The 27774-nt window shown below is 38.3% G+C and overlaps 1 protein-coding gene across 49 annotated transcripts in view; it reads right to left on the bottom strand.

The window, feature by feature from the left end:
• LOC123615538 (uncharacterized) overlaps nucleotides 1-27774 on the bottom strand; it is a 206233-nt gene that overhangs the window by 97948 nt on the left and 80511 nt on the right. For 20 of the 49 annotated variants that reach the window (XR_012510854.1, XR_012510871.1, XR_012510869.1 and 17 more), the window contains 2 exons: nucleotides 26528-26626; nucleotides 7029-9675 (listed from right to left, as the gene is read on the bottom strand). The exons of 5 other annotated variants lie outside the window; for them this stretch is intronic. Coding sequence is in view for 6 of the 44 variants with exons in the window: in XM_074375430.1 (XP_074231531.1) it covers nucleotides 9620-9675; nucleotides 26528-26626 (155 nt within the window). In the remaining 38 variants the exon portion in view is untranslated. Of the gene's footprint in view, nucleotides 1-7028; nucleotides 9676-20957; nucleotides 21127-25764; nucleotides 25997-26527; nucleotides 26627-27774 lie in introns of those variants that run through there. 24 more of the 49 variants (XR_012510846.1, XR_012510849.1, XR_012510851.1 and 21 more) reach the window with 7 other exon arrangements.

Raw genomic sequence — 27774 nt, 5'->3', positions numbered from 1 at the left:
TAACCTCTTACTGTGCCTAATTTATAAACTTTATCACAGGTATGTGTGCACAGGAAAAAACACAGGGTACACAGGGTTTGGTGCTATTTGTGGCTTCAGGCATTCACAGGTAAGGGCGCACTCCTGTAGTTAAGAATTCATACTGGAGTAGGGTGGGCCCCTCATCCAAGAGGACCAGTGTCCTTATGAAAAGGGAGAGTCTGGAAACAGACATGCACTATGTGAAGATTAATTCAGAAACTGCAGTGAGGCTTCTACAAGACAAAGAATGTCAGACATTGCCAGCAACCACCAGAGGCTAGACGGGAAGCATAAAACAGATTTTCTCTAACAGTCCCCAGCAAGAAGCTCCCCTGCTAACACCTTGAATTTGGACTTCCAGCCTCCAGAACTGTGAGACATAAATTTCTGTTCTTTAAGCCGCCCAGTTTTTGGTACTTTGTCACAGTAACCCGAGCTAACAAATACAGAAAACAGTGAGGGCCAGAGCGTTCTCTGAAATGTTTAGCTTGGAGGTTTTAGATTTTATACTTATTAAACTTTTACTTATTTAAAAAAGTAAATTCTCCCATCAAAATCAAGGGAGGTCAACAGTTTATCCAGAGAAGAGTTGAGTAAAGATAAAGTACATAAATGACAAATGAATCCCTTATGAGACTTCATAGAACAACACTATAAAAATTAAGTAGTTAACGTTTTTATATGGCTTCTGATGCAACTTTGACCAATTCTGCATTAAAATAGTAAGAAACGATACAGAAAAAAATAAGACAATAACAACAACATGAAAATCTAAGACTGGCAATCAACCTTTTGCCAAAATCAAGGATATATACAAACCACAAGTTGATGGAACTGGATGGAGAATCCATTTTCTGAGGTCTATAAATGTGTTCCTTTCTGACACCGAGGAAACTGTTGGCCTGAACACAGGTGACAAGACCCTTCATTTCCGCTCTGTGACTGTCTCCGGCTATTGAACTCAGGGTCTTTGCCTGTAGGAAAGGTGTGTAGCCACAGGCCACGCTTTTTACCATGTCCAGATTATTATTCACCATTCTCTTGTCCAAATTAGTGTCTAGCTTTCCACATCCATTCGGAAATTGAATTTCTTGAATGTAACAGGGCACAAGTTAAGCGGGAGGAGTCAGCAGCGGTATATTACAGACTCGCAGGTGGGTTTTTCATGGCGTTTGTGGGGGGGCTGCTGACTAGTCTAGTGCTTTTGTCCTGGGTACGTGACAGGACCGCACTGTTCCACCTCTTGGAGGGCAGCCTTCCTGGTCAACGAGGTGCAAGCAGAGGGGATGTGTGTCATGTCGGGTGGAAGCTATAAAAGCCAGCGTAGGGTTCACCGCGTTGCCTTCCATCGGCCACGGTACTGAAGGAAGTTCAGGTTAAGAAGGAGCCTTCATCAGCCTGGGTCTCTGAATAAGTTTGCCAAGCAGAGTTCACCGACTGACACCAGACATGTAGAATGAGCAAGGAAAAAAAAAAAAAAACCTTTTGTTGTGTTAAACCATTGAGTTTTTAAGGCTGATTTTTTACTGCAATATAGCCTAACCTAGACTGTGGTACAGGGGGAGGAAGAGATGGGGAGAACCCAATAAAGCTCATTCTGGGCATTGTGACTTTTCATGAATCGATTGGTTCAGAGACCATAAGAGGAAGATTCTCATTCTATTTCCTTTTCCAAATTATATCCAGCCACATTGCCCGTCACAGGCTAGCAGAGGCTTTGCAATGAGATTAGCCAACTGAAGTACCTCAGTAATTAAATACCCATGTGGAGGTGCCCGATATTCTCATATAAACTAACATCCCACTATCAAATTCCTGGGGGAGAAAATTAAGTCTAAAGATTAAAATTCTTTGCATATTAGAATCCAGAGATGTAAAGATCTGGAGGATTTGAAGTCTGAAATCAGATTCTCTTGTTCTTGCGAGTTAAAGTTCAAAGAAACTAAATTCCGCTCTAATTTTGCATTCTGCTCAGCCTAACACTTGCAACAACAAGACAGAACTGATGTTTCCTGGTTTGCTGCAGCCTCGGCTGTCTCTCCTGGGATGGGGATGTTTCCTTCAGGGCTTCAGAAGTAGACTGGAGAAGCCTATTGTGGGACACACCCTTATAAGAGCCTCCTGAAGAGTAAATGGGACACACTGGACTGACACAGAACCTCCCCGAACCCACTTAAAAAAAAAAAAAAGTCGACACCCAGTACCTAAAGCTATTATGCCAGCGAAAAGAAAAATCCCAGGATTTGATGTGGCCAAAGATCACAGCAGACCCTCAGCAGTATCATCGGAGATGGAATAGGCTTTAGAAGGAACCTTGACTTCAGTCTCACCAGAATGCCAGGCAGACTTGGTTGTCTATTACCTGTGCAAACAGCACACCTGCTGGGACAGGGGATGGGGTGAAGGGTGGAATTTACCGACGCAAACTGTCTCCTTTCTCTGAGAGTGGCCTTCGAGATACTGCTGTCTTCTTACTTTCATCGCTGATAAAATCTGCCACTTTGCATATTCAGAGCCTCTCCATGCCCGCACATGCGGCACCAGGATGCGATAAGGAGAGGAGTCTCCTCCTAGAGACAGTGCTTGCACTATCTTTTGGGAGGGAGCTTTTTCAGCCCAGTATGCCAGGGGCTGTTCCCACGGCCTCTTGCCATAAAATTAACTAGACCTGTGAACTATATCTCCTTGGGAAAGTTCTCCCTTATCCCCACATTTGTTTAAACGTTCTCTTTTCTCTATAATCTAATTCTTCACCAAGCTGGCCCTGCGTACGAAGCCTTTTACAGCCTCCCAGCATCTTCAGTGTTTCCTGCTAAGACTGAGTTTGCACGCAAGAGCCAGTGCTGTGTAGTTAAAAGTCGAGCCGCTAAGCCATTGATCCCTCCTTTGCAATAAATCTGGCAAAGTGTTAAGATAGTGTCTACATAAAGAAATAACATCAATTTAAAACAATACACAGCATCCTTAAAAATAGGCAGAAAACACAGATAGAAAATTCCTAGAACAAATAAATGGCTAGTAAGCATACTAAAATGTTTGTTTCTAATACAATGTATATAATAACAAAAATATAATAAAATTTGCCTATGCACTTAGAAATATTAAGAAAATTCATTTTCAGTGTTGAGGAAGGACATGAGCATGTAAAACACTGTAAATTGGTATGAATGGATAAGTAAAATAAGTGAATAACTGAATGACTGTATAGAAGCTTCCCCAAAGTGTTTTGACAATATATATCAACAGTGTTTTAATAGTTTCAATGCGTTGTCCCAGGAATTCAACTTCTAGGAATATACACCAGAGAATTATGAATAAAGATGCTCATCACAATATTATTTATAATGATTAAAAACAAATAATAAACAAGAAGCACAATAAGGAGTTAATAAGTTATAGTACCTTCATAAGATGGAGTATTTTGTAACCAGTATAAAAGGCATATAAAACTTCTTTAATTTGAAAAAATATGATTTTTACTTTTTATTTTGAAACAATTTTAACTTACAGAAAAACTGTAACAATAGAACAAAGAACACTCGTAAACCATTTACCCAGATTTCAAAATTTTAAACATTCGTCTACATTTTATCATTTTGTCTTTAATTATTCTGTGTGCGTGTTTGTGTGTGTGTATAAAGTATTTCTCCCCACCAGAACCATTTGAGACTAGGTTGCATTGATCATGCCTTGTTACCCTCTAAAACTTCAGTGTCTTTCCTGAGACCAGGAACATTCTTTTACATAACCACAGTACGGTTATCAAATCCAGGAAATTTAACATTGATACAATATTTTTTATCTAACCTACAGTCCATATAGCAATATTGTCCATCGTCCCAATAATGTCCTCTGTAGTAGCTTTTTCTCCCAGTCTAGGCTGACATATTGCATTTAGTTGTCACATCTCTCTAGATTTTTAAAATATGGAGGATTCTTCAGCCTTTCTTTGTCTTTTATGACACTGATATTTCTGAAGAATACAAAAGATTATTTTGCTGAATGTTTCTCAGTTTGTGTTTCTCCAATGTTTTCTTATAATTAGATTCAGATTATGCATTTTTGGCTGAAATACCACATTATGATGCATCCTTTTCAGGTAATTTTTCCTTATTGTTGACATTATTTTGATTATTTGGTTAAGGAGTCATTACCATATTTACTTTTTTTCCTTTTGAAATTAATACATAATTTGTAGGGAAATACTCTGAGATGTTGTAAATATCCTATTTACAAGCAAACCTTTCTCCCTTCGAAGATGCTTGCCTGAATCACTTTTTACTATTATGATTGCAAAATGGAGGTTTTCTGACTTCATCATTTCATCTATATTCTTTCTGTATTTTTTGGTGAGCCTTTTACTGTAAGAAAGATCTTTCTCTTCTCCCTTATTCAATAATACCCATTTATTCTCCCAGAGTTCTCTAGATTAGAAGTCTGAGCACAGAGCATCTGGGTTCTCTGCTCATAGTCTCCCAAGGCTGAAATCAAGGTGTCACGTGTGCTGTGGTTCACATCCAGAGCCTGGGGTCCTCTTCCAAGCTCATTGATATTGGCTGAATTCAGTTCCATGTAGTTTTAAGACTGACATCTTTACATTTTTGCTGGTTGTCCAACTGGGGGCCATTTTCAGCTCCCCAGAAATGACCTGCAGCTCTCAGCCACATGCCCTCTCCTCTCCTCGTCGGCTCTGACGTAGTCTCACACGTAGCACAACAGTAGCTCTCCATCACCTTGCTCCTATAACAGAGCCTAAGGAGGGAGCAACTACCTTATTATTTTCTCATCGGTTCCTACAATGCTCAAGGGGAGGGCTTTTTATAGAGTTTATATGCCACAAGGCAGGAATCTTCAGGGCCATCATAGAATTCCGCTTATCACAGTATTAGTAAGTAATTTTAAATAAAAAGTACACTGGTCAAAAGTAACTTGAATTTGTTCTATTTTCACCAGTGCCCCTGTCTCTCTGGTTATGTTATTCATTTAAAATTCATTTGGTTCATTTGTTTCTGTTTGCATTCAATTTTAGGGGCTTTTCCCCATCATTCTTGACTTTTTAAAATGTATAACATTAGCATGTTTCCAAAAGTCAAAACTATACAAAACTATACACTCAAAGAAGTGTTACTCATTCCTGTATCCCACCCCATTTCCCCCTCTCCTAATAGGCAACAAATTTTAGTTTCTGGTTTATCCTTCTTGTTATTTTTGCAAAATTAATTTTTAAAAAATAAATGTAGGATGTTTTCCTATTCATTTCTTACAGTAAAGGTAAAAGAGTACACCGTAGATACTGTTTTGTACATAACATATCCTAGAAATCGATTAGTAGAGATACTCCTCTTTTGAAAATAGATAGTTGTATGAAACTATATGTCTTAGTTTGTTCCACCAATTTCCCATACTGAAGCATTCAGATGGTCTGCAATAGTTAGCAATTACAAATAATGTGGCCAAGAGTGACCTTTTGCATATGTATTTTCACATTCCTGGGGATTATCTTCAGGGTCAGTTCCTAGAAGTGGGTTTGCTGAGTCAAAGGATGCAGACATATGTGGTATTGTTAGATGTTGTCATATCCTCCTTGGGGTGTTCTCTGGCACCAACAACCGATCTCCTGCTTCTCCAGAGACCACCTGGGTGTCCAACAATTCATTTCGATTTTGACACTAACTACCTGCAGGCGGCACAGACCCCATAGGCTAAGGACTCAGTCCCATAAGACTACTTTCATTTCAGATACTAGTTCAAAGTCCCGGGCCACCTTCTGACCTACCAGCTATGAATTGGGGGTTCTCACAACCGCCTCCTCATGTTTGATAATTTGCTAGAATGGCTCACGAACTCAGGAGAGCACTTTATTTGCAGTTACCAGTTTATATAAAAGGTACAACTTAGGAACGGCCGGATGGAAGAGATCATAGGGCAAGGAATGGGGAGAGGGTCATGGAGCTTCTGAGTCCTCTCCAGGGCTTCACCCTCCCAGCACATTCACCGACCCAGAAGCGCATCAAAATTCGCTGTTCAAGAGTTTTTCTAGAACTTCATCTCCAGTCCCTCCTCCCGCCCCTCCCCAAATGTCAGAAGTGAGACTGAAAGTCCCCTACCTCCTAATAGCTTGGTCTTTGGGGTAACCAGCCTCATCCTGAAACTAAGGGCCACAAACTAAGTTACTTCGTTAGCATAAACTTAGGTGTGCTCTACAGGGACTTGTGAATAATAAAAGACATTCCAGTTACTCAAGAAATTCCAAGGGTTTTAGGAGCTCTGTGTCAGGAATCTAAGACAAAAAAGAAATTAATTTATTATCATACCACACCCTTCTCTAGGGATTGCACCATTTTACTTTCCCACCAACGTTGTGTAAGAGTGCCCAGTTTCTTCTTCTCAGCCTTACTAAGCTTTAAAATTTTTGCCAATCTGATGTTTGGATGTAGTATTTCAATTTCTTTTCAATTTCCATTTCTCTTGTTATGAATAAAAATTCAACATTTCTTCGTATATTTAAGGGACATATATATACACACATATATAAATGTATAAATATAAATTTTCTGTTTATATCTCATGTCTATTTTTTTCTATCGGACTTTTGGTCCTTTTTTCTTCAATCCTTAAAAGGTATTACATATTAGGGAAATTAGTGCTTTATCTGTGATTTATATCACATATAGTTATTCTCAATTTGTTGTTTGTCCTCTGACTTTACTCATGGTGCTTTTTTTGCCATGCAAAAGTGTTTTAATCTTCTTGTAGTCAAACTTATCGATTTCTTTTATTGCATCTGAATTCGATGTCATGTTTAGATAGCTCTTCCTTCACCGAGGCTATATGGAAAGTCATTATGTTTTCTTCTAGCATTATACAGCTCCGTTTCTTAACATTTAGATCTCTTATTTAGAGTTTATTCTTGTGTATGGAACGAATTGATCACATTTTATCTTTAAAAGATTTTTTAATGATGTGGAAAAGTGTACTTGATAACTCAAAACACTCACAGAAAGAGCTACAAACTTATATGTTTAATACAAACCACATAAAAATATACATAGAAAACATATTAGAAAGGAAAAGCACCAGAATGCTATAAATATTTACATCTGGTTAACAGCATTATGGGACATTAAAAAAATAATTTTCAGTACGCTTTTTATATTGTCTATAATGCATATTTATAACCAGAAAGAAAAGCAGCACACGGTATTTCATTTTAAAAGTAATAAAACTTGGCTCTGCTTTTTTTATGGCCTGAAAAAGAGACTCAGAAAATACATATTTAGTTAAAGTGACAAAGAATAGGAGCTATATATACGTCTTCCTCTTCTCTGCACATCTCTCTGCCTCGCCTCATGCTTTTTCTCTCCCGTTTTCTCACTCCCCATGTCTTACACAGCAGTAAAATACATGCAGAAAATGAACAAGCCATCTACAGAATATTATTTTATTGCTGCAAAAGCTACCTAGGGTTAATTCTTTCGTAAAACACAGCTGCAGGTTATGACAAGAACTCAAAGAGACCACAACCCTAATGGATAACGGAAAACCTTCTAGCATACAAAACATCCCTTCCCCCTTAGCTAACAGTCTTGACACCAGCAACAGGGTATCCTATTAGAAGGCTTTCTCTGTGTTATCCTAGAGAATGTAAAGTTCCAGGTCTCTTCATCTTAGCAGTTGAATGGTCAGAGGAGAATTACTGCTTCCTTTATTTTATGGCCTTAGTGATGTGCAGCTTGTCCCTAGATGTGCAGCTTGTCCCTAGACGTGCAGCTCGTCCCTAGACGTGCAGCTCGTCCCTAGACGTGCAGCTGAAGAATCAATGCCAGATGGCTCCATAGGAGACAGGTCTAATGGTTCTGTGCTGTTCTCAGTCTCCCCCAAGAGGAAAGCTATGCAGTGGGGATACTCAGACCGTCACACCCAGTGATTAATAATAACGTGTTGCGTGTTCACGGTGTGCTAAAGTCCATTCTACACGCGTCGTCTCATCAAGTCATCGGAGGTGGCAGAACTCGAATTTGAACCAATGCCTGTTAGGCTCTAACGTTGGTATCTTAAAGGCTGTTTTAATGCCGTTGGGTGAAGTGTCAGTACCGAGAGTTTAACACATCTCAATACATCAGTGAAATCTATGACCCATCCAGATGAGACAAGGCCTCCTTTGAAAACAGTTTCTAGCAGCCTTTCTCAGTGCAGCGTCCACAAGGAAATTTAAGTCTACCAAAAAATGATTTGAATGTTATCTTCTCTTTTCTTCCAAGGATGATGGCAGATAACAACTAGGAACAGTCCACATGCAAAGGCGAGAAGTTATTCATTACATACAATAGGTGCCTTAGGGCATTGGGGCTTATTTCTCAGTCTCTCTCTCTCTCTTTCTCTCCCCTCCCCCTCCTCCTCTTTTTTCTTACTTCTGTCTTTGTCTTTTCCTCTCCCTTGAGAAAGTTGTGTGGGTAACAAGCCCACACCGCAATGATCAAACTGAATTCTTACCCTTCCATGCGCAACATCTCAAGGAGGTCTTCTACTCAGGACTTCATATTGATGACAAAAGGACAAATGATGTAATGCATATTGTTTCTCTGCTATGAATCTAAGAACCACTCACAACACAACCAACTACAAATAATAAATGGGATGCTTGTGGTATTTGCTCCCATCCTTCCTTGTTAAGGGACAGGTGAATCCTGAGCTGGGAGGACCAAGGTGAGAGCCCCTGCCCTCTCCTGTCTTGAGACTCTTCTTTATTTTATTCTTCTTTGCTTGGTTGTCCTCTTTGGAACTTTCCATTCCCTACTGGAGTGTGACTTACGCACTATTACTTATTAAATGCAATTGCTCGAAGTTTAAACTTCAATTACAAAATATTTATCAATGCTATTTCATTCCTCTAAGCAGCGCTACTTCTAGTCGCTATTTATGAAATGAAGGCATTGGAGTAGTTTGTTTTTTCAGTAGTGCGTGCTCTTTAAATACCAAATAACCAGAACTTCCTTTTTCTCTTTCTCTCTTTTTAACTTGCTGTCCCTCAACATTGCCTTTTTCTTTTTTAAAAGAGATTAGCATTTAGGTTAAGTACTAGCTTAAAAAAAAAATCTTTGCCTTTGATACTGGTGACCCCATAACTTAATGAGTCCTGTGGCTCTTGGCTAGATGCAACAATTTGGTTGCTTCATGCTGGTTTTCATTTAAGCAAAACCAGCCTTGTTAGCTATCGATGATCGTCTGATGTTCCAGAAAATAACCTCATGCGAGATAGTTCAATGCCAAAGAACATCTTTTCTCCAAACAAAAAATGAAATGTTTCAGTAATGTTGGCCTTTTTGTGGAAAAGAAAAAAGCATGACATTCTTGAAGTGTTTTCAGAGAGGCCTGTGGGATGTCTTGTAGACTGCAGTTTGGGTTGAGTGGTCTGAATGCCAGCAACACTGGTGACAACAGGAGAAATGTCACAAGGCTTCCTGAGTTCTCTTGTTTTTCGCTCTTGGATGCCTGACGTAGTAAACTGATGCTAGAAAGTCTGAACTCTTTCTTTGCTTCATCCTCTCTTAAACCTTCAGTCACAGGGAGATGGTGATGAAGAGCATGGGCGTTAGAGTCAGAGGATCCACGCACCGCTCCACCATTCCGTTAATAACACTACCACCTGGGGAGCTGGGAAAACAGGAAACGGGGTCACTTAGCAGAGTCCCTCCACAAAGACATGCTAATAATCATTCTCACTGTAATCAAAATCGACATTTGTTGAATGCTCAGTAAGTGCCAGGCATTACACTAACAAATTCTCTGGATTGGCTTATTTACCCCTCACAACCACTCCATGAAGTAGACATGATTATAATTATTTTCATTTTATAGGTGAGAAAATTACGGTGAAGAGAAGTTAAGCAACCTGGCCAAGGTCACACAGCCTGTGTGGTGGAGCCTAGATTCAAACTCAGGCAATCTGACCACACTGTACCACAGTGTTCTGTTAAATAAATTATAATCAGTAGCAAAATATGATGCTACCTCTGATTCTTGCAAGCAGGTAAAAGTATTGAACATTCAAGCAGAAATTCCTCACTCAAAAGAACTAAACTCAGAAGCCATTTAATGGTGCTAAAAACTAGGACTAAGCAGCTCGAGGAACGTCATCCATAATCAGTCGCCATCTCCTTGGGATGGTAAAGTTTGACCAAAAGATCTTCCATCAAGAGCAGCAGTGATTTGGGAGGGTATAGCTCAGTGGTAGAGTGCTTGCCTAGCATGCACAAGGTCCTGGGTTCAATTCCCAGTACCTCTGTTTAAAAATAATAATAAATTAAATAAATAAACCTAAACTACCATGACCCCCCCATAAAATTTTTTTTTTTAGAAAGAGCAGAAATAGTTTACTTTCTGTGAGACTAGGATTATGAACTGCTTAAATCCCCATTCAAAGACTCTAATCCTCTCTCTCCTCCCCAGTTTCTTCCTTCTTAGGATGGCGTCTGGTTGCAAAGGAACTTTACACATCCTAATGGCACTGGGTACACAAGCCTATGATCTACATGTGGCCCTTTGCATTTTAAAATGTACCCAGGATTTCTGTTAATCAGGTGTGGTAAGACATGCAGACACGGAAATGACTGTTACCAAGGAAGAAGTTTATACTCACGGATTCTAGAAATAGGAGGCATGGCATGCCAGCAGGGCCACACGGGGAAGCCCCGGGCTTAGTGAGGAGTCAGTGGGAGCGAGGGGAAAGCATGGCAAGAGCCTTCACTGTATTTTTTTGTGGGGAAAAAAATGGGAAGGCAGGGCAAACAGGATAGACAGATCTAGGGTTGAATAATTCTGGTGGGCTCTGAGGCTTAGCAACGGCCCCTAGTTGCCTGATACCACGCTTTGAAAAGATTAAAACGGGAATAGTAGCTCCCAGTAAAGGAAGTAGTTGAGGGTATGGGCTGTGGATTGGATTGATATGCATTTGAAGATTGTGCTCTCAGACAAGTGTTTATCTCTGGGAATTAGCTAACCCTAGGAGGGACAGTGTCTCCCTTGTAAGTGAGTCCCCAAAATGTCAAAACATCATAAAATACAAAAAAAAAAATTTAAACTATGATTAATATAGTCTAGTTGAAGCATCTCATTCCATTTATCTAATTGCCCTCGGTCCTTACTACTAGTCCTGAAGCGTCTGTAACTCATGGCACCTTGGCCTGACACAAGTGAGGAGGTTACTCAGGAGAGCTCAGCTTTCTCCCTGACTGGTCAGACTCAATCTCTGTTCTCCTTTGTGCTGATGGTTCTTTAAGATTTAACAGCAACCCCTGTGCAACCCTAAGCTTACGCAGGTGGTTAGTGAAAGGGTTGAGAGCGATGGCAAAAAGAGGGTAACTTGTTGTGCCTCCGTGGGAGCACTGAGGAGGCTACTTTGTAGGATGCTTTCACGCCAACAGCACTCGGTTGCAGGAGAGTCAAATGGCAGTGTGGTGTGTTCAGGCAGACTGGGTTAGCACTGCCAAATTTTTATCAGTGTCTGTTGGACATGGAAGAGATCCAGAAGTGTACTAGTGCTTTCTACAAGAGTAAGAGGGAGGATGTCCCCTGGGGTAAAGTAATATGATGTGACTTTTTTGCACATCTAAGATGCAGTGTATAAATTGTCAATTCCAATATACAGAGAAAAATTGGTAATAATAATATTGAGAATAATAATGAAATAGATAAATTTCTAGATAGGCCGACCCCCCAAAAGTGACAAAAAGCCAATGTTAGGAATTGCAAATGTAATTGTTTTTCTAAATAATGAAGCATTATATAAGTAATTTTATGCCAATAAATTGGAAAATTTCACTGAAATTGGCAATTTTCTAGAAAAAAAATTACCAAATTATTTTTCAAGCATCTCAGAAATGTTCCTGCTTTAGGACTGTTTAACTTCTGCTTCCTCTGCTTAGACCATTTCTCATCTACTTAGCTGCAAAGCTAGATCCTCTCGCTTCCGACAGGCTTATCCTCAAATTCACACTTTCGTGAAGACTTTTATGACACTCAATTTAAAGTCCAACCCTTCGCACAGATTTCACATCCCTTTTCTCTCCTTGTTCTTTCCTTTTAAAGCAATCATTCTCTAACATACTATGAACATATTACGTATTTTACTTACTAATCTTGCTTACTGACTGCTTCCCTAAATGTAATTAACAAATTAACTCAATTAATATTTGTTAAATGAATGATGCAACTAATAAGTTAAAAAGTCCCCAAATTGCCATATTGAATAGATATGTGTGTGTCTATATACACACACACACATAGATATATATATATATATTTGATATATATAAATCATGACTAAATGGATTAAGATTAGGATGGTAAGGATGATTTAACATCAGAAAAACCTATCAAATTAAATCACATTTATTGCATTAAGAATTCAATAGAGAAATGCCATATATTCCTCTCAATGAAGCAGAAAAAAAAACCCTCAAAAAATTGCAAAAAGGCAACTTCTCCTACCTACTCAAGTGAATCTATCAAACACTAACAACAAATATTAGTCTAAATGGTAAAAGTTTAGAAGCATTTCCAGTAACATAAGAAGACAAGGATGCTTACAATATTGAACTGGATTTCCTAACCAAAGGAATAGTTTAAGAAAAAAGAGGTATGAGGATTGTAAAGCAAGAGGCAAAATTTTTACTTGTAGACTATATGATTACCTTCCTAGATATTCAAAAAAACCTTCAGATAACCTTTAAAATTAAGAGCATTCGAATTACCCGACTTGAGATTGATAGGCAAAGAGCAATACCATACTTAGGTACTATCAGTAACAATTAGGAAATGTAATTTCATTTTTAAAAGAATTTTGGTTAAGACATGTATGTAGAATATTACAAAACTATGTTAAGGGACATAAAATAAATATAGTACCAAGACAAAAATACAATTGGGATACATGCACCAGATAATGCTGACCTTTGGGGAAGAGACGAGAATGGGCTTGACAAAGAAAACATAGAGATTTTAAAGCTTTATTTAAACAAGGAAAAACATCTGAAGGGAATAAAAGTTAATGTTTGTTCTATTTGGTGGTGAATATTGATCATAGATGTTTATTGCATATTCTATATATTGAGACTTTCCCCCAAGTATAAATATATGCAGAGAAGGATCTCACTGATCAGAAAGAAGAATCTTGTAAAAAAAAAAAAAAAATTAAGAAAGATGTCTTCATTGATTACTGAATCAATGAGCATTTCGTGCACATGGCCATGTATAAATATTTTTAGAAATACTACAATATCCTTAACTACCCCATCCTAGGCCTTTTAGGCATGATTCACTTCCTAGGCTTCAAAACCTCTGAGACCAGATGACATGAACTGCTGCAATGACTCCTAGGCTTTATTAGAGTAGGTTTAAAAAGACTATTCTCAAGTGGGCTTCTGGCAGAACTTGTGCCCTGGTCTTTGAAGGAACAAGCAGAGTGTGAGCATTAAATAGCTGAGCAGGACTTGGCATGGCTGGACATGCAGGAAGATCTTCCAAAGCTTGCATTTTCTACCTTCTGCTGACCTATTTGGCAAGAGATGTATGCCTAAACATTAAAGAAAGCTTTTTACTGGAAGTGATTCAAAATTCTATGGCACAGCGAGGCAGTCTCACATGCTTTCAGAATCTTGAGTTATTTCTCCGTTTTGAATTACGGGAAATTCTAGTGTGTGGAGGGAGACTTTTTGAACCTGGTTTTTATTTTCTCTCATTGTTCCAGAGTTTATGCATTGTGCAGAATATGCTTTATAAGATAATTTATATGTTAATAACAACCACCCAAAAGGCAAAAATTGATATACAAATTATTAAATCAGTCTGTCTGCATATTCTCTTTTTTTAGATAATTACTTTTTCCAAATAATACCAGCCAAACAGACAATACAATTACTTTGTGCTCTGCTAATAAAGGCTTGGTAGAGAGCTAGCAGTCAAAGAAATCCTTTATCTGCAGCTACAAGGAAGACTGCTCTATGGAATGTCTTATGACATATGTTCCATCTAAGTAAGGAGAAAATTACTTCGTCAGAGCAGTAAAAATGTTTTGACCTAAAATGCGAACATTTTGGCTTATTTTTTATTCACTGATCTGCTTTGTAACAACTCTCAGCATGAAACAGCTTGTGTGCATGTAGAAGTCAGGAAAATTCAGATGCGACCACAAAGAAGAAATATTCAAAACAAGGCTCAAAGTGGGGAGGAGAATAAATTCAAAGTGTTTGTTTCTCCCTAGCCCTTTACTCACGGGTTTAGCTCTGAAACAGAGCCACCATTTGGCAAAAGTGAGACAGACAAACAACTGAATTCCATGCCCTTCCACCTCTTTTCTGTGCCTTTTGCCTCTCTCCTATTCCCTTGTAAGCCAGATTTTCATGGCATCCAGCACCACCCCCTTCATAGTGTTCTATATAGACTTGGGCAACGCCCAGAGCTCCGGAATGGTACTTCCTACCTCCTCCACATCAGAATCCTGTTTCCTCCACATCAAATCCAATGCTGAGCTCTGAGATGATAGTTCCTCATTAAATTGCTAATGATTAGGCTTGATTCCATATGAGTCTGCTTACAGTAGACAGTACTATAAAGCTGTCTAGGGCTCCTCTGCTTGCTCTATGGGCCTGCTTACACACTCCACCTCTCCTGATAAGCAGATCAATTCAGGGACTTGGGAGGTTACCGGGTTACAAAGCAACTTCAGAACTAAACTCAGAGCTAAGAGCCTGAGTGTGATGGTTACCCTGCTAATACACCTAGATATTGGAGCCCCAATTACTGGGAAATGGGTAGATGTTGCTGTGAGAGTGACAGAGGATCAGCTAAGCTAGGTATATCTGAAGCCATCAATCCCTTTGGTGAAAAAAGGTGATACTTTCCACTCTCAAAGTGGAAACTGTGAGTGTACACCTCTCACCTCTCAAATTCAAAAACTGTCTTCCCAGAACAAATCAAAAAGTACTCAAGAATAAGCCATGTTGACTTTGTCTTCCTAAGTATTTTAGAGGACATGGCAGTCAAAAGATCACAGATAAATTATAATATTGGAAAAATACTTTCTGTGGCTCAGAGCCCTGAGAGCACTCTGAATGTCATAATAATTCTAAAAAGTCTGTCAGACCTTCAGAGGGGATTATCTTGGGATTTGGGGGAGGCATACATAGTATAGTTACTGAGAGCCCTAGGAAGTTGCTCCTTTGCAAATAACATTAGAAAAACCATTTCTATATTTTGTAAGGAGATAACAGTCAGAAAGAGTATGGAAAATATTTTTTAAAGTGGATATTGGAAGATAAGACAGTTCTTGTTAAAATTTGAAACATAGTGAGGAGGTATCTCCCTAGAATTCAGAATAGAGGCTGGGTATGTAAAATCTATTTTTTAAAGCTTCAGTTAAAGATATTAGAGTCTATCTTTGAGAACTAAATCCAAAGTAAATCTAGCAGGAGAATTATATGTTAAATATACAGATGTTTGAGATGAGACTTCTTTTTTTTTTTTTTTTTGTCCTTGGAAGTAATTATGCACATGAAAGAGGACTGACCAGTAAAAGGACATAGATTTAATCTTACTATTAAAACACTCTGTGGAGTATTTTAGTTTCTCTCTGTGTTGTGTGTCTGTGTGTGTGTGTGTGTGTATGTGTGAGAGAGAGAGAGAGAGATAAAAAAAATAATGTACTATGAAGTGAATGAAAAATTTAAAGAGCTTAAGTGACTTTGTTTTCCCCCCTTGGAAAGTCCTGTGCACTCAATCCCCACTACAAACTTTCATTCTGAGGAGTGACTAAATAAACATCTAACATAAACTATCATTAGGGAGCAATATTCTGTGTTTTCTATTGCTCCTTTTGAGAAAAGAGGGTATAGATGGTAAATACAAGAGATTTACATGAGAGTTTCAAGTTTTCAAGGAGAATTTTCAAGTGAGTAAAGTATTGATCATATTCTCCTCCATGAATATCTTACCTAAATAGCTATTTTTAACTTGTGAAGAAAACTAAGACAAGAGGTGGCCAAGATGGAGGAGTAGAAACACCCTGAACTCACCTCCTCCCACGAACAACATGAAAATTCTAACTACTTACAGAGCAACCATCTATGAGAATGATGTGAAGACTAGCAGAAAAGAATTTCCACAGCTAAAGACATAAAGAAGGAACCACAAGTTGATCAGTATGGGGGGTAGAGAAGCAGTACAGTCAGGACCTACATCCTTGGGCAAGTGACCCACAAATGGGAGGAATATGACAAAAATAAAGTCTTCCCCAGGAAGTGAGGTGTCTGAACCCACACTAGGATCTCTCAACCAGGAGTCCTGACTGGGAAAATAAGCCCTCAGAACATTTGGCTTTGAAAACCCACGGGGTTTGTGTTGAAGAGAGCTGGAGGACCATAGGTAACAGAGACTGCTCCTAAAGATCATGCACAAAGTGTCACACGTTCTGAGTCCCAGCACAGAGGCAGTCGTTTGAAAGAAGCCTGGATAAGACCCACTTGTTGATTTTGGAGAGCCTCTTGGAGAGGCAGGAACTAACCAGGACCCCCTTGGGAACAGAGACAGCGGCAACAGGCATTGTTCACACTGGCACTGGCAAACAACATTTAAATATTTTCCTTCTAACCTATTAGTCCTGGGACACAGCCCTGCACACCAGCAGGTAAAGGCAAACATACAATAAAGGTAATAGATCAGCCACTTATAGAGATAGTAGGAAGGTTAAAAAACAAAAGTAGTAAAATCATCTATATCTACAATAAGTAGTTAAGGGAGACATGAAACAAAAATATGTAAATAAGATGTCAAAAACATTAAACACTGGGAAGAAGTATAAATGTAGGGTGGTTAGAAGGCATTTAACTTAAGAGATCATCAACTAGATAGATAGATAGACAGATAGATAGATAGATAGATAGATAGATAGATAGATAGATAGACAGACAAAGGCAACAACAAACCCAAAACCTATTACAGATACACAAAAAACGAGAGGCATTAAAACATAACAATAAAGATTATCATCAAGTCAGAAGGGAAGAGAGCAAAAGAAGAAGAAAACAATAAAAAAGACTTACACAAACAACCTGAACACAGTCAGCAAAATGGCAATGAGTACATATCTACCAATAATTACTTTAAATGTGAACGGAATAAATGCTTCAATCAAAAGACAGAGCGGCAGAATGGATTCAAAAACAAGACTCATCTATATGCTACCTACTCACTTGAGATCTAGAGACACATACAGAATAAAAATTAAAAGAAGGAAAAAGGCATTCCATGTAAATGGAAACAAAAAGAAAGCAGGAGTAGCAATACTTATATCAGGCAAAATAGAATTAAAAACATAGACTGTAACATGAGACAAAGAAAAACATTAGGTAATCATAAAGGGATCAATTCAATAAGGATATATAGTCATTATAAATATACATGCACCCAACATAAAAGCACATAAATACATTGAAAAAATTAACAAACATAAAGGGAGAAATTGAAAGTAGTACAATAATAGGAAGGGAATTTAACATCCATTTACATCAAGGGACAGCTCACTCAGACAGAACATCAATGAAGAAATACTGGCCTTAAATAACATACCATATCAAATGGCTTTAACAGATACATACAGGACATTTCATCCAAAAACAGCAGAATATATATTCTTTTCAAATGCATATGTAATATTCTCCGGGATAGATCACATGCTAGGTCACAAAACAAGTCTCAGTAATTTAAGAAAATAGAAATTATATTAAGCATCTTTTCTTACCACAGTATTATGAGACTAGAATAAACTACAAGAAAAAAAAAAAACTACAAAAATCACAAAAACATGGAGCCTGAACAACATGCTGCCAAACAATCAAGGAGTCACTGAAGAAATAAAAGAGGAAATTTAAAAAATACCTGGAGACAAATGAAAATGGAAGCACAAGGATTCACAATCTATGGATGCAGCAAAGGCAGTTCTAAGCAGGAAGTTTATAATAATATAAACCTACTTCAGGAAATTTTTTAAAATCTCAAATAAATAATTACAGGTAAAGGAACTAGAAAAACAAATTAAACTCAAAGTTGGTAGAAGGAAAGAAATAATAAAAATCAGAGTAGAAATAAATGAAATAGGGACCAAAAAAAACAAAAACAATAGAAAAGATTAATAAAGCTAAGAGCTGGTTCTTTGAAAAGATAAACAACATCGATAAACCTTTAGCCAGATCCATCAAGAAAAAAGAGAGAGAACCAAAATAAAAATGAAAGAGAAGTTACAACTGACATCACAGAAATACAGTGGATCATAAGAGATTACTACAAACAACTATATGCCAATGAAATAGACAACTCAAAAGAAATGGATAAATTCCTAGAAACACAGTCTCCCAGTCATATTTTAAAAGAAATCTCTCTGAGCAGTAGTTCTCAACAGTGGGCTAAAAAGATTTAATAAACCATGTTGTAACAGATGTGCTGTCATCCAGGCTTTGTCGTCCACTGACAGAGCACAGGAAGAGTAGACTTTTCATAATTCTTAAGGGCCCTAGGGTTTTCCAAATGCTAAATGATCATTGGCTTCAACCTCAAGTCACCAGCTACATTAGCCCCTAATGAGAGAGTCGGCCTGTCCTTTGAAGCTTTGAAGCTTCATTGACGTCTCCATGAAAGACACTGACTTCTCCATGAAAGCCCTAAATAGCATCATCCTCCAATAGGAGGCTGTTTCTTCCACACTGAAAATCTGTTGCTTAGTGTAGCCACCTTCATTAATGATCTGAGCCAGATCCTCTGGATAATTTGCTGCAGCTTCTACATCAAAACTTGCGGCTTCATGTTGCACTCTTACATGATGGAGATGGCTTTTCCCTTAAACCTCCTGAACTAATCAGTCTCTGCTGGCTTCACGCTTTTCTTCTGCAGTTTCCTCACCTCTCTCAGCCTTCACAGACTGAAGGGCTTAGGGTCTTACTTCCTCTGGATTAGGCTTTGGTTTAAGGAGGATTTTGTAGCTGGTTTGATCTATCCTGACCAAACTTTCTCCGTATCAGCAATTACTTTCCTATCATTCGTGTGTTCACTGGAGTAGCACTTTTAATTTCCTTCAAAACTGTTCTGTTGCACTCAGAGCTTGGCTAACTGTTTGGTGCAAGAGGCCTCGTTTTTTTTTTTATCTATGTCTGCTTTCAACATGCCTTCCTCACTAAGCTTAGTCCTTTCTAGCTTTTGTTTTAAAGTGAGAGACGTGCGACTCTTCCTTTCATTTGAATACTTAGAGGATATTGTAGGATTATTAATTGGTGTAATTTCAATATTGATGTGTCTCAGGGAATAGGGAGGTCCAAAGACAGAGAGAGAGAGAGAGAGAGAGAGAGATAAGGGAGGGAATGGTCAGTCAGTGGAGCAGTGAGAACACACACAACATTTATGTACTGAGTTCACTGTCTTTTATCATCAAGTTCATGGCACCCCAAAACAATTACAATAATAACATCAAAGATCACTGATCACAGGTCCCCATACAAAATATAATAATAATGAAAAAGTTTGAAATATTGCAAGACTTACCAAACAGTGACACAGGGACACAAGGTGAGCAAATGCTGTTGGAAAATTACACTGATAGACTTGCTCAACACAGGCTTGCCACAAATCTTTGACTTGTAAAAAAAACACAATGTCTGGGAGGCACACTAAAGTGAAATGCAGTAAAATTGTGTGTCCCTGTAGTGTCTGACAATTAGTGAGCTCAAATATTTGTTATTTATATGACTTAGACCACATCCTCTCTCCCAGTACCACACAGTCACAACTGTTTCCTGACGATATTGGTGTGTTTTTAATCTCAGCACTTCCTGGCTTTAAACAGTAAAGTATGAATTTGTCAGAGTTCAAGTCTACCTGACTCGTACCCTTCCTGCTACTGAGGCTTCCCCAGATTAAAAAAAAAAAAGCAGTTAATCCGTCATTCTGTTGTGCGGGTAGGTAGAGACTATATTTATATCTACTGATGACATTCTCCTGTAATTAAAAAATATACACAAGCAATAAGAATCTTATATAGTTGAAAGGTTAATTTTTCTAACAGTCTCAGAGCTTCCCTTCAGTTATAAATCAGAAAAGGAAACTTATTATAGAAAATGGCTCCTTGGGTACACAGAGTTATAGCCTCATTAATAATGTTACAAGAAGAAAGTGCAGATAGAATCAAAGGGGTAAACAGGGTAACTGGAAATGGCCCATCCCACTTGTTTTATTACCTTTAATAGTAATGTGTATTAAACTCTCTGCTTTTTTTTTCCATGAGGAAAGTGGGATAGAGGGAGGGGAGTGTTTTACCATGTGCAACTGACATTTCTGTAAGGCCACACTAGCAGGAGAAACAAAACTCCTGAAAGGCTCAGTAGCAAAATGTGGGAGATAAAACAAGAACTATGCAGTCAAACAGCCCTGAATTTGAAGGCTTATGCCGTGTAGCAGCTGTGCAATGTTGAGTGAGTCGCTTAACTTCTCTGAGCCTCAATTTAGCAACCTATAAAATAGGGATATTAGATCTGTGTTGACAGTGTGGTTGAGAGAAGTGAATGAGATAATAGGTACAAACGCTTAGAGCACAGTGCCTCTTACAAGGCAGTCCTCAACAAATGGGTGAATTGGAGCATAGGCTACAGCACTGTAAGGAAGAGACCCCAAAAGCAGTGGGTTAAAAGTGATTGTTTTTCTCTCACTTAACAGTCCCAAACTGGTGGGTGGGCTCAATTTGGTGAGATCATCCTGGGACCTCGATTCTTGTGTCTGCTACTCTTCAGGTCAGGAACGTTGCTGCAGTTGAAACCATTATTCAGTCAGTGGAAAGAGAGAAACTAAGAGTCCCAGGCAAGCGGCTTTATTCTTAAGGAAATAATGCTGAAGTTGCGCACGGCATTTCCAGTCACATCACACCGGCAAAACTTAATCTTCCATACGCCGCATCTTGCTGCAAGCGATGCTGAGAAATAAAGTTGGGCAGCCATGTGATCAAGCCAAATTCAGGTGTTCTCTTATTCAGGAAGAAGGGGTAGCAGTTTCTGCCACAGCAAGTTGGCTTCACTGCAGGAAACAGATCATAAAGGATGCTCTAGCGAAGTTGTCAGAAAATGGAAAGTATACCACGAAGTAGATGAGTATCTTGAAAGGTGATTCACATTCGGCAGTGAATAACTGCAGAGTTAAACAATATTCACAAATTTACGCATTTAAGCAAATTAGATCAGTTGTAGATTCTGGTATCTTCAACCTGCGGACTCAGCCGCACTGGGTTCCCGAGCCGCTTCTGAGCAATACAAGGAACCATCAGCAGCTCATTGGGTCTGAAAATCATCATGGTGTTGTGTTGACCATGATTTGAGGGGAGTCCAGGGAGCTCAGCCTTCTCTTAAGGTCTTCAACGTCTTCTACATTGGCTTCCTTATTTGATTTTTATTGATTTCTGAGCATCTATATACTTGACTAATGTCATATCTCCTCATTTCTCCTTCCAGCACTTTCCACTAGGAAGGCCTTGTTTCCTTATATTCCCAGCGGTTAGCTAGGGATCTTGATACAAAATAAATTCAGGACTTAAAAACCACAATGTTGCTACCCATCTGAGGTTTACTGCTCCCCGATGCCTTGCACCCCCACTTCCTATAGAATAAAACTAACTTGGGTGTCAATGACAGCTGGAAGCAAGCTTACTATGCCCCTTGGACCTGCCATGTTGGGTTGCTGATTATCGGTCTTCCAGGACTGAGTGTGCTTGAAGTGGGGCAATAAAGGAGACCTGATCCTGGCAAATCTACAAATCCTATTACTGGCTTCTTTTCCCTACCAGTCTCTGCCACTGAGGTCTCAGCATGTCTTTCCGTTATACTTGCCTGAGCTACGACCAGAGCAGACAGGAAGCTTCAGGATAGAAGCATCAGAGATTCCTTCCCAACAGAATGTCAGTTCCTTGAGAAAGAACTGAACAAGGCAGTCACTTTAGGACTGGGGTAAACTTGGCTTGACACTGAGTTCCATGACAAAAGGAACTAAATCTGTCTTGTTCACCGAGTGTGTTCCATGCCTAGCACAGAACTTAGCACCTATTAGGAACTGATACTTTCTGATAAGATGAATGAGACACTAAGCAGGGATATGACTACAAAGAAGGAAGAAGCCTCGTTTTGAAAATCAAGCCTCTAAATACACCAAATATTCACTATCTGCTAGCATCTCCTTATAAGAGAAGCTGTCCATGGCACCAAATCTTGCCCCGCAGCTAAGCCCAGCAACAGGACTGGCTACATCATTTATAAGGTGCTTACTTGAAAAATTAAGAATTTCATGACAGAGTCAGTGGCACGTTAAAGCGAGTATGCAGAGCCCTTCTGAGCCCAGGACACCATGTGGCCGCACAGGTTGCACACCCATGAAGCTGCTTGCCCTGCAGCCGTGTTTACACAAGTAACCATGCTCCCCAGACACAGCCAACCCAAGCCAGCTCAATGATATCCTCCCTGAAGAACTAGATCTAAGAGGCAGAGAGATTAAATGGGTTAGATGGTGGTGGGCGCTGAGCTCTTAGGTAATGTGGACTTTAAGCATGTGGCTATTTGCAATCGTGCGCGTGGAGTTCCATAAGCAGAAAAAGCCAGTTGTAAGAAAAATTGAAGGATGTAGCAGCATTAGGTGAGAGAATCAAGACACCACGTGACCACAGAGCGCATCAGAGGAGAGAAGCTACCTGATGAGTTCTACCAGATGAGGCTGGAGTGTATAGACCACTTCCCCGTTCTCATGAGGCCCAGCTGCACTTGAAATTCCCTGTGCTCTCTTAGCAGAAAGAACTAGGTTATTGCATGCAGTAACTCATGTATACATACAGATCTATCATTGTTTCTTATCTATCTATTTGTGTGTATATTAAGTGAACACATAAGATGTCTCCAACTCTAATCCAGTACCGCAGGGTTCATTCTAGGCTTCTCTTTTGGTTCTTCCAAAACTTCCCTCCGCAACAGGGAAAAATCTGGCTCCTACCATACACCATCAATTTACTTATTTGTTCAACCATTTTGATCATTTTTAATTGGGTTATTTATTATTAGATATATAATCTTACTGAATTACATAGTTTTCTACTTATTTATTATTGTGGATATGTCTTTTATCAAGTATATATGTTGCAAATATTTTCTCCCAGTTCAGGCTTGCCTTTTCATTTTCTTTCAGAGATCAAAAGGTTTTCATTTCAATAAAGTCCATTTTATTGATTTTTTTTCTTTTATAGTTTGTGCTTTTTGTGTTCCATTTAAAAAAATTTAGCTTAAGCCAAATTCTCAAAGACTGTCTCCTGTGAACCCCTCCTACACTGTTGGTGGGAATATAAATTGGTGCAGCCACTAGGGAAAACAGTATGGAAGTTCCTTAAAAAACTAAAAACAGAGTTACCATATGATCCAACAATCTCACTCCTGGGCATATATTCAGAGAAAACTCTAATTTGAAAAGATACATGCACTCCAATATTCACAGAGGCACTATTTGCAATAGCCAAGACATGGAAGCAACCTAAATGTCCACTGATGGAAAAAATGGGTAAAGAAGATGTGGTAAATATACAAAATGGAATGTTATTCAGCCATGAAAAAGAATGAAATGCCATTTGCAGCAACATAGATGGACCTAGAGATTATCATACTAAGTGAAGTAAGTCAGACAGAGAAAGACAAATATCATACAATATGACTTATATGTGGAATCTAAAATATAATACAAATGAACTTATTTATAAAACAGAAATAGACTCACAGACATAGAAAACAAACTTATGGTTACCAAAGGGGAAAGGGAAGGGAGGGATAAATTAGGAGTTTGGAATTAGCAGGTACAAACTACTATATATAAAACAGATAAACAACAAGGTCTTACTGTATAGCACAGGAAATTATATTCAATATCTTTTAATAAACCATAATGGAAAAGAATATTAAAAAGTATATATATGTATAGCTGAATAACTACTGTATAGCAGAAACTAAGACAACATTGTAAACCAAAAAAAAAAAAAAAAAAAAAGATTGTCTCCCATGTTTTCTTCTAAATGTTTTATAGTTTTAGCTTTAGTCAAATGATCTATTTCGAATTACTTTTTGTCAACCTAGTTCTCACAAGACAGCATTTTTATTTTGATATTCATATTTCTTTGGTAATCTAATACTCAGTTGACATTATTACAGTAATGAGTACAACCATTACGAACAGCTTAGAAAAGCACCACTGAGTCCTGCTAAGTGTACTACACAACTGGGAGAGAGGATGTGCAGAGTGTCCTAGAGAACAGCCTCCCTAGCCTTGAGTCTTCAGCATTGTAAGCTTCAATGGGCAAGTTTTACTGAGAGAATGGAAAATTTTAGTTAATCAGGTATATAGGTAAACAGGAAATGGATTTTAAAAAAACACATACCAGATATAAACAAGCGAGTTGATAGGTCAATTTTGTGCACGCCAGTCTAATCCCAGATTATGTCTTTATTTTTGGAAGACACAACGTTTTAAAAATTGACAAACTCAAACAGTGCCTTACAAACTGTTCTTCGGTGTTCTATCGTTCATGCCAGTTACCTCAGTAATGCTCATGTGAAAGAAGTTGTTAGCTTTGTTTTTATTTTCTATTTTGCATGGATTTCTTTTTTTCTTTTCTAGCAGCTCTGGAGCTTAAAAGAAAGGGAGTAAAAGTTGGAAATCATACTTGAACAAGCACTCACTCAGAGGAAATCAATCAGATATAAGTGCTGGATAGTACGCTGGAGGACAGTGTTGCCTTACCAACAGCCATTTCCTCTTTGCTGCACAGAGCCCTGATTTTGTACCATAACAGTGTACCCCATGTGGCAGACACTAACAAAGCTGCAAAGAGTTGCCAGCTGCAGACACCCAGTGCTTAGCCCCCATCTTGCTTGATCCTACTTCAAGAACATTTTACAGTCCTGAGGCATTTCTCTGAGTTCTCACATCTTACTTATTTGGCCTTTATAACTGACAAATAAGGTTAACAGGTAAATGAATAAATGGTGACAAAGTATGTGATCTCATAGGGAGGCCTTGGTTCCTATTAGCTATTGAAGGTTGATTTATGAATTGCTCACCAGGCTGATTCACTTTTACATGTCTCAAGGGAAGCTACTTTCTCTAGTTTCCTTGGAAGACGGCTCACCAGCCTTACCACTCTTAGTGTCAGGAAGTAATGTACTTGTTTAGTTTTCCCGAGCAGAATTCCTCTCTGTAAAAATGAGCTTAGAGTATTGCTTTACCTACTTTCAAAATATTTTTAAGCTTGAGTGATAATGTGCTGTTGAAGAAAAATCTTATTTGATCTGATTTAATAAAATCGGAAGTCCTATTTTATGACTTAGGTATACATAATCTTAGAGTACAATCATTTTGTTTTATTATTAATTTGGATTGTGTTGAGAAAATCATTTGTGCTCTTAAAAGAAACTACTTAATTCAGTCTCTGAATTGTGAAAAAATAAATTTAATTATCAGTCTATTTAAATTTCCTTTGGAAACATCCTGTCAAACTTCAAATCATAAAAACCAAGACTGATGTTTTGGCTAACCTAAAATGCAATGGTAGGTAGGCACAAAATAAAGAACAGTTTAAAATGCCATTCCAGATAAATTTGAGAAGACATAAAAATGCAACAAAAAGAAAATATCTACCTCAACTCCATCACTGGAAGGCATGCCTGGAACAGGAATCAGCAATGATGCCAAAAAGGAAACATGAAAGTCATTTATTCCCAACCATAATTCACAGAAGTGGAAACTGGAGCTCAGAAAGATTGTGTGATTAATTTTAGATCATATTCCTTGTCATCAGCAGAAGGCTAAATCCAGGTTTCCTTACTTCCAATCCTGTGTTGTTAACGGCTGCTGTTTTCCATTAAATTATCTACAATGGAGAAGATTGTATCTGTTATGGTCAACTTATGCTGGATATGAATGACTAGCTGATGTCTAGTTGGTCAGTTATTATCATTATCCAGGTAATCAAAATGATTAGGAAGTTTAATCCTTCTGTTTCATTCACTTGTGATGGATAACTGCAACCTTGCCATAGCTGCCCTGGCCTTCTGACTTGGTTTTGTGAGCATAAGATCATCAACCTTTCCAGTTTTACATTTCAATCCTGGGGGAAAAGAATTAAGAGATCTTAATCCAGTATTAGAGTTGTATAAGTTAATGAAAGAATAAGACTATCTCACATTGGTAAAGCACTTCACAGATGATAAAGTGCTCTCATATATATCACAACTATGAGATATTATTCCCACTTTACAAATAAGACATATGAATCGTCCGAGTGAGTTACAGAGCCAGGCTAGAAATAATCTCCAAATCCAGTGCTCTTTCCACATTTTACCTATTGCAAATCACTCAAGAAAATATTTACCTTCCATTATAATGCACACAATTAACTCACCTCCATTAAGAATGTTGCAGGAAAATCGGGAACACAAGAGGATAGTCACGTCCCAGGTCTCCAGAGAGTCCCCGGGATATGTCCCGCCAAGTGAGGGTCCTTGGAGTCACAGGAAAGAAAAAAAAAAAAAATTCTGCCATCTGGGGCCTACTAGGTTCCAACCAGTTTTGTCATATCCTCAAGGATGTCATTCTTTTAAAGGTTGTGCCCTGCCCTCTTTGCTCCTGTCTCAGGAAAATGAGGAAAGGCCAAATGTTTTTCTCATCTATCATTGTAATATTTGGAAAAAGACAAACCTGAACGAGGAGGGTTTAAACATTTGTAGTAGCAGGTATTAATTCACAACAAACATACACTGAGCACTTACTACATAACTAAAGCTGTTAGTACAAGGGAACAAACCTGTTTCTGAGAGTAATCTGTAAACTGTAAACACTGATGTAAAGTGTCATTATTTTAAAGAAAATTCACAAATTAGTTATAGCCTATAAATCTCCGGGTATCATTAGATGAAGGCTCAGATTAAAGACTGAAAAATGCTTACTGAAAAGAAATCCTCCCAATCACCTACTTCAATAACCACCTCTTCAAGATAAGGAAACCTCGAAGGGAGAGGTTAACTGACTTGCCAAACATCACTTCACTTCCAGTTGGTGTCAAAGCAAGATAACTGTTTTAGAAAAGTTTCAAGTTTCAGGACACAGTGAGAAGTGTTGAGACGTTTCTTGAACTTTAGCATCCAGGACCTAATGATGGTTTATCTTGTGTACAGCAGGTAAACATAAAACACAAAGGAAACTTCTAGTTTCTTTTTCAATAATGCAGCAATTCCCTACGGGTTTATACATAGCAGCTATGAGTAATGGAAATCACCTGACAATGATCAGGCAAAGTTGGAGCATTTACATTTCAACTACTTTGTTTGTTTGTTTGTTTTTACAAAAGTGAAAAAGTATTGATGGTGTTGACACATCACCCACCTCCCACAAAGCTCAAGTTATCACTTTCTGTTAAGCAGGATACTTTTGAGCTGGGACTTTTAAAGGTTATTTCCACAGCACATTAGCATAACAAACACAAAATACCTTAAGTCAATTAGCATTGCATTACATATGTATGTATATATGTAGACAAATGAGATGTGATCAGTAAGCAAATGCTTCGTTATCAGTCCACTTTATTCACATCAAAGAGTTTCCTCGTATTGAAAGCAATCTTAACTGTCATTAACTTCCAGTGAACGAAAT

Source organism: Camelus bactrianus, chromosome 12 (genome assembly GCF_048773025.1).
Source record: "Camelus bactrianus isolate YW-2024 breed Bactrian camel chromosome 12, ASM4877302v1, whole genome shotgun sequence".
NCBI classification, from domain to species: Eukaryota; Metazoa; Chordata; class Mammalia; order Artiodactyla; family Camelidae; genus Camelus; species Camelus bactrianus.
The sequence above is the reverse complement of the archived record's forward strand: the minus strand, read 5'-3'. Positions and strand labels throughout refer to the sequence as shown.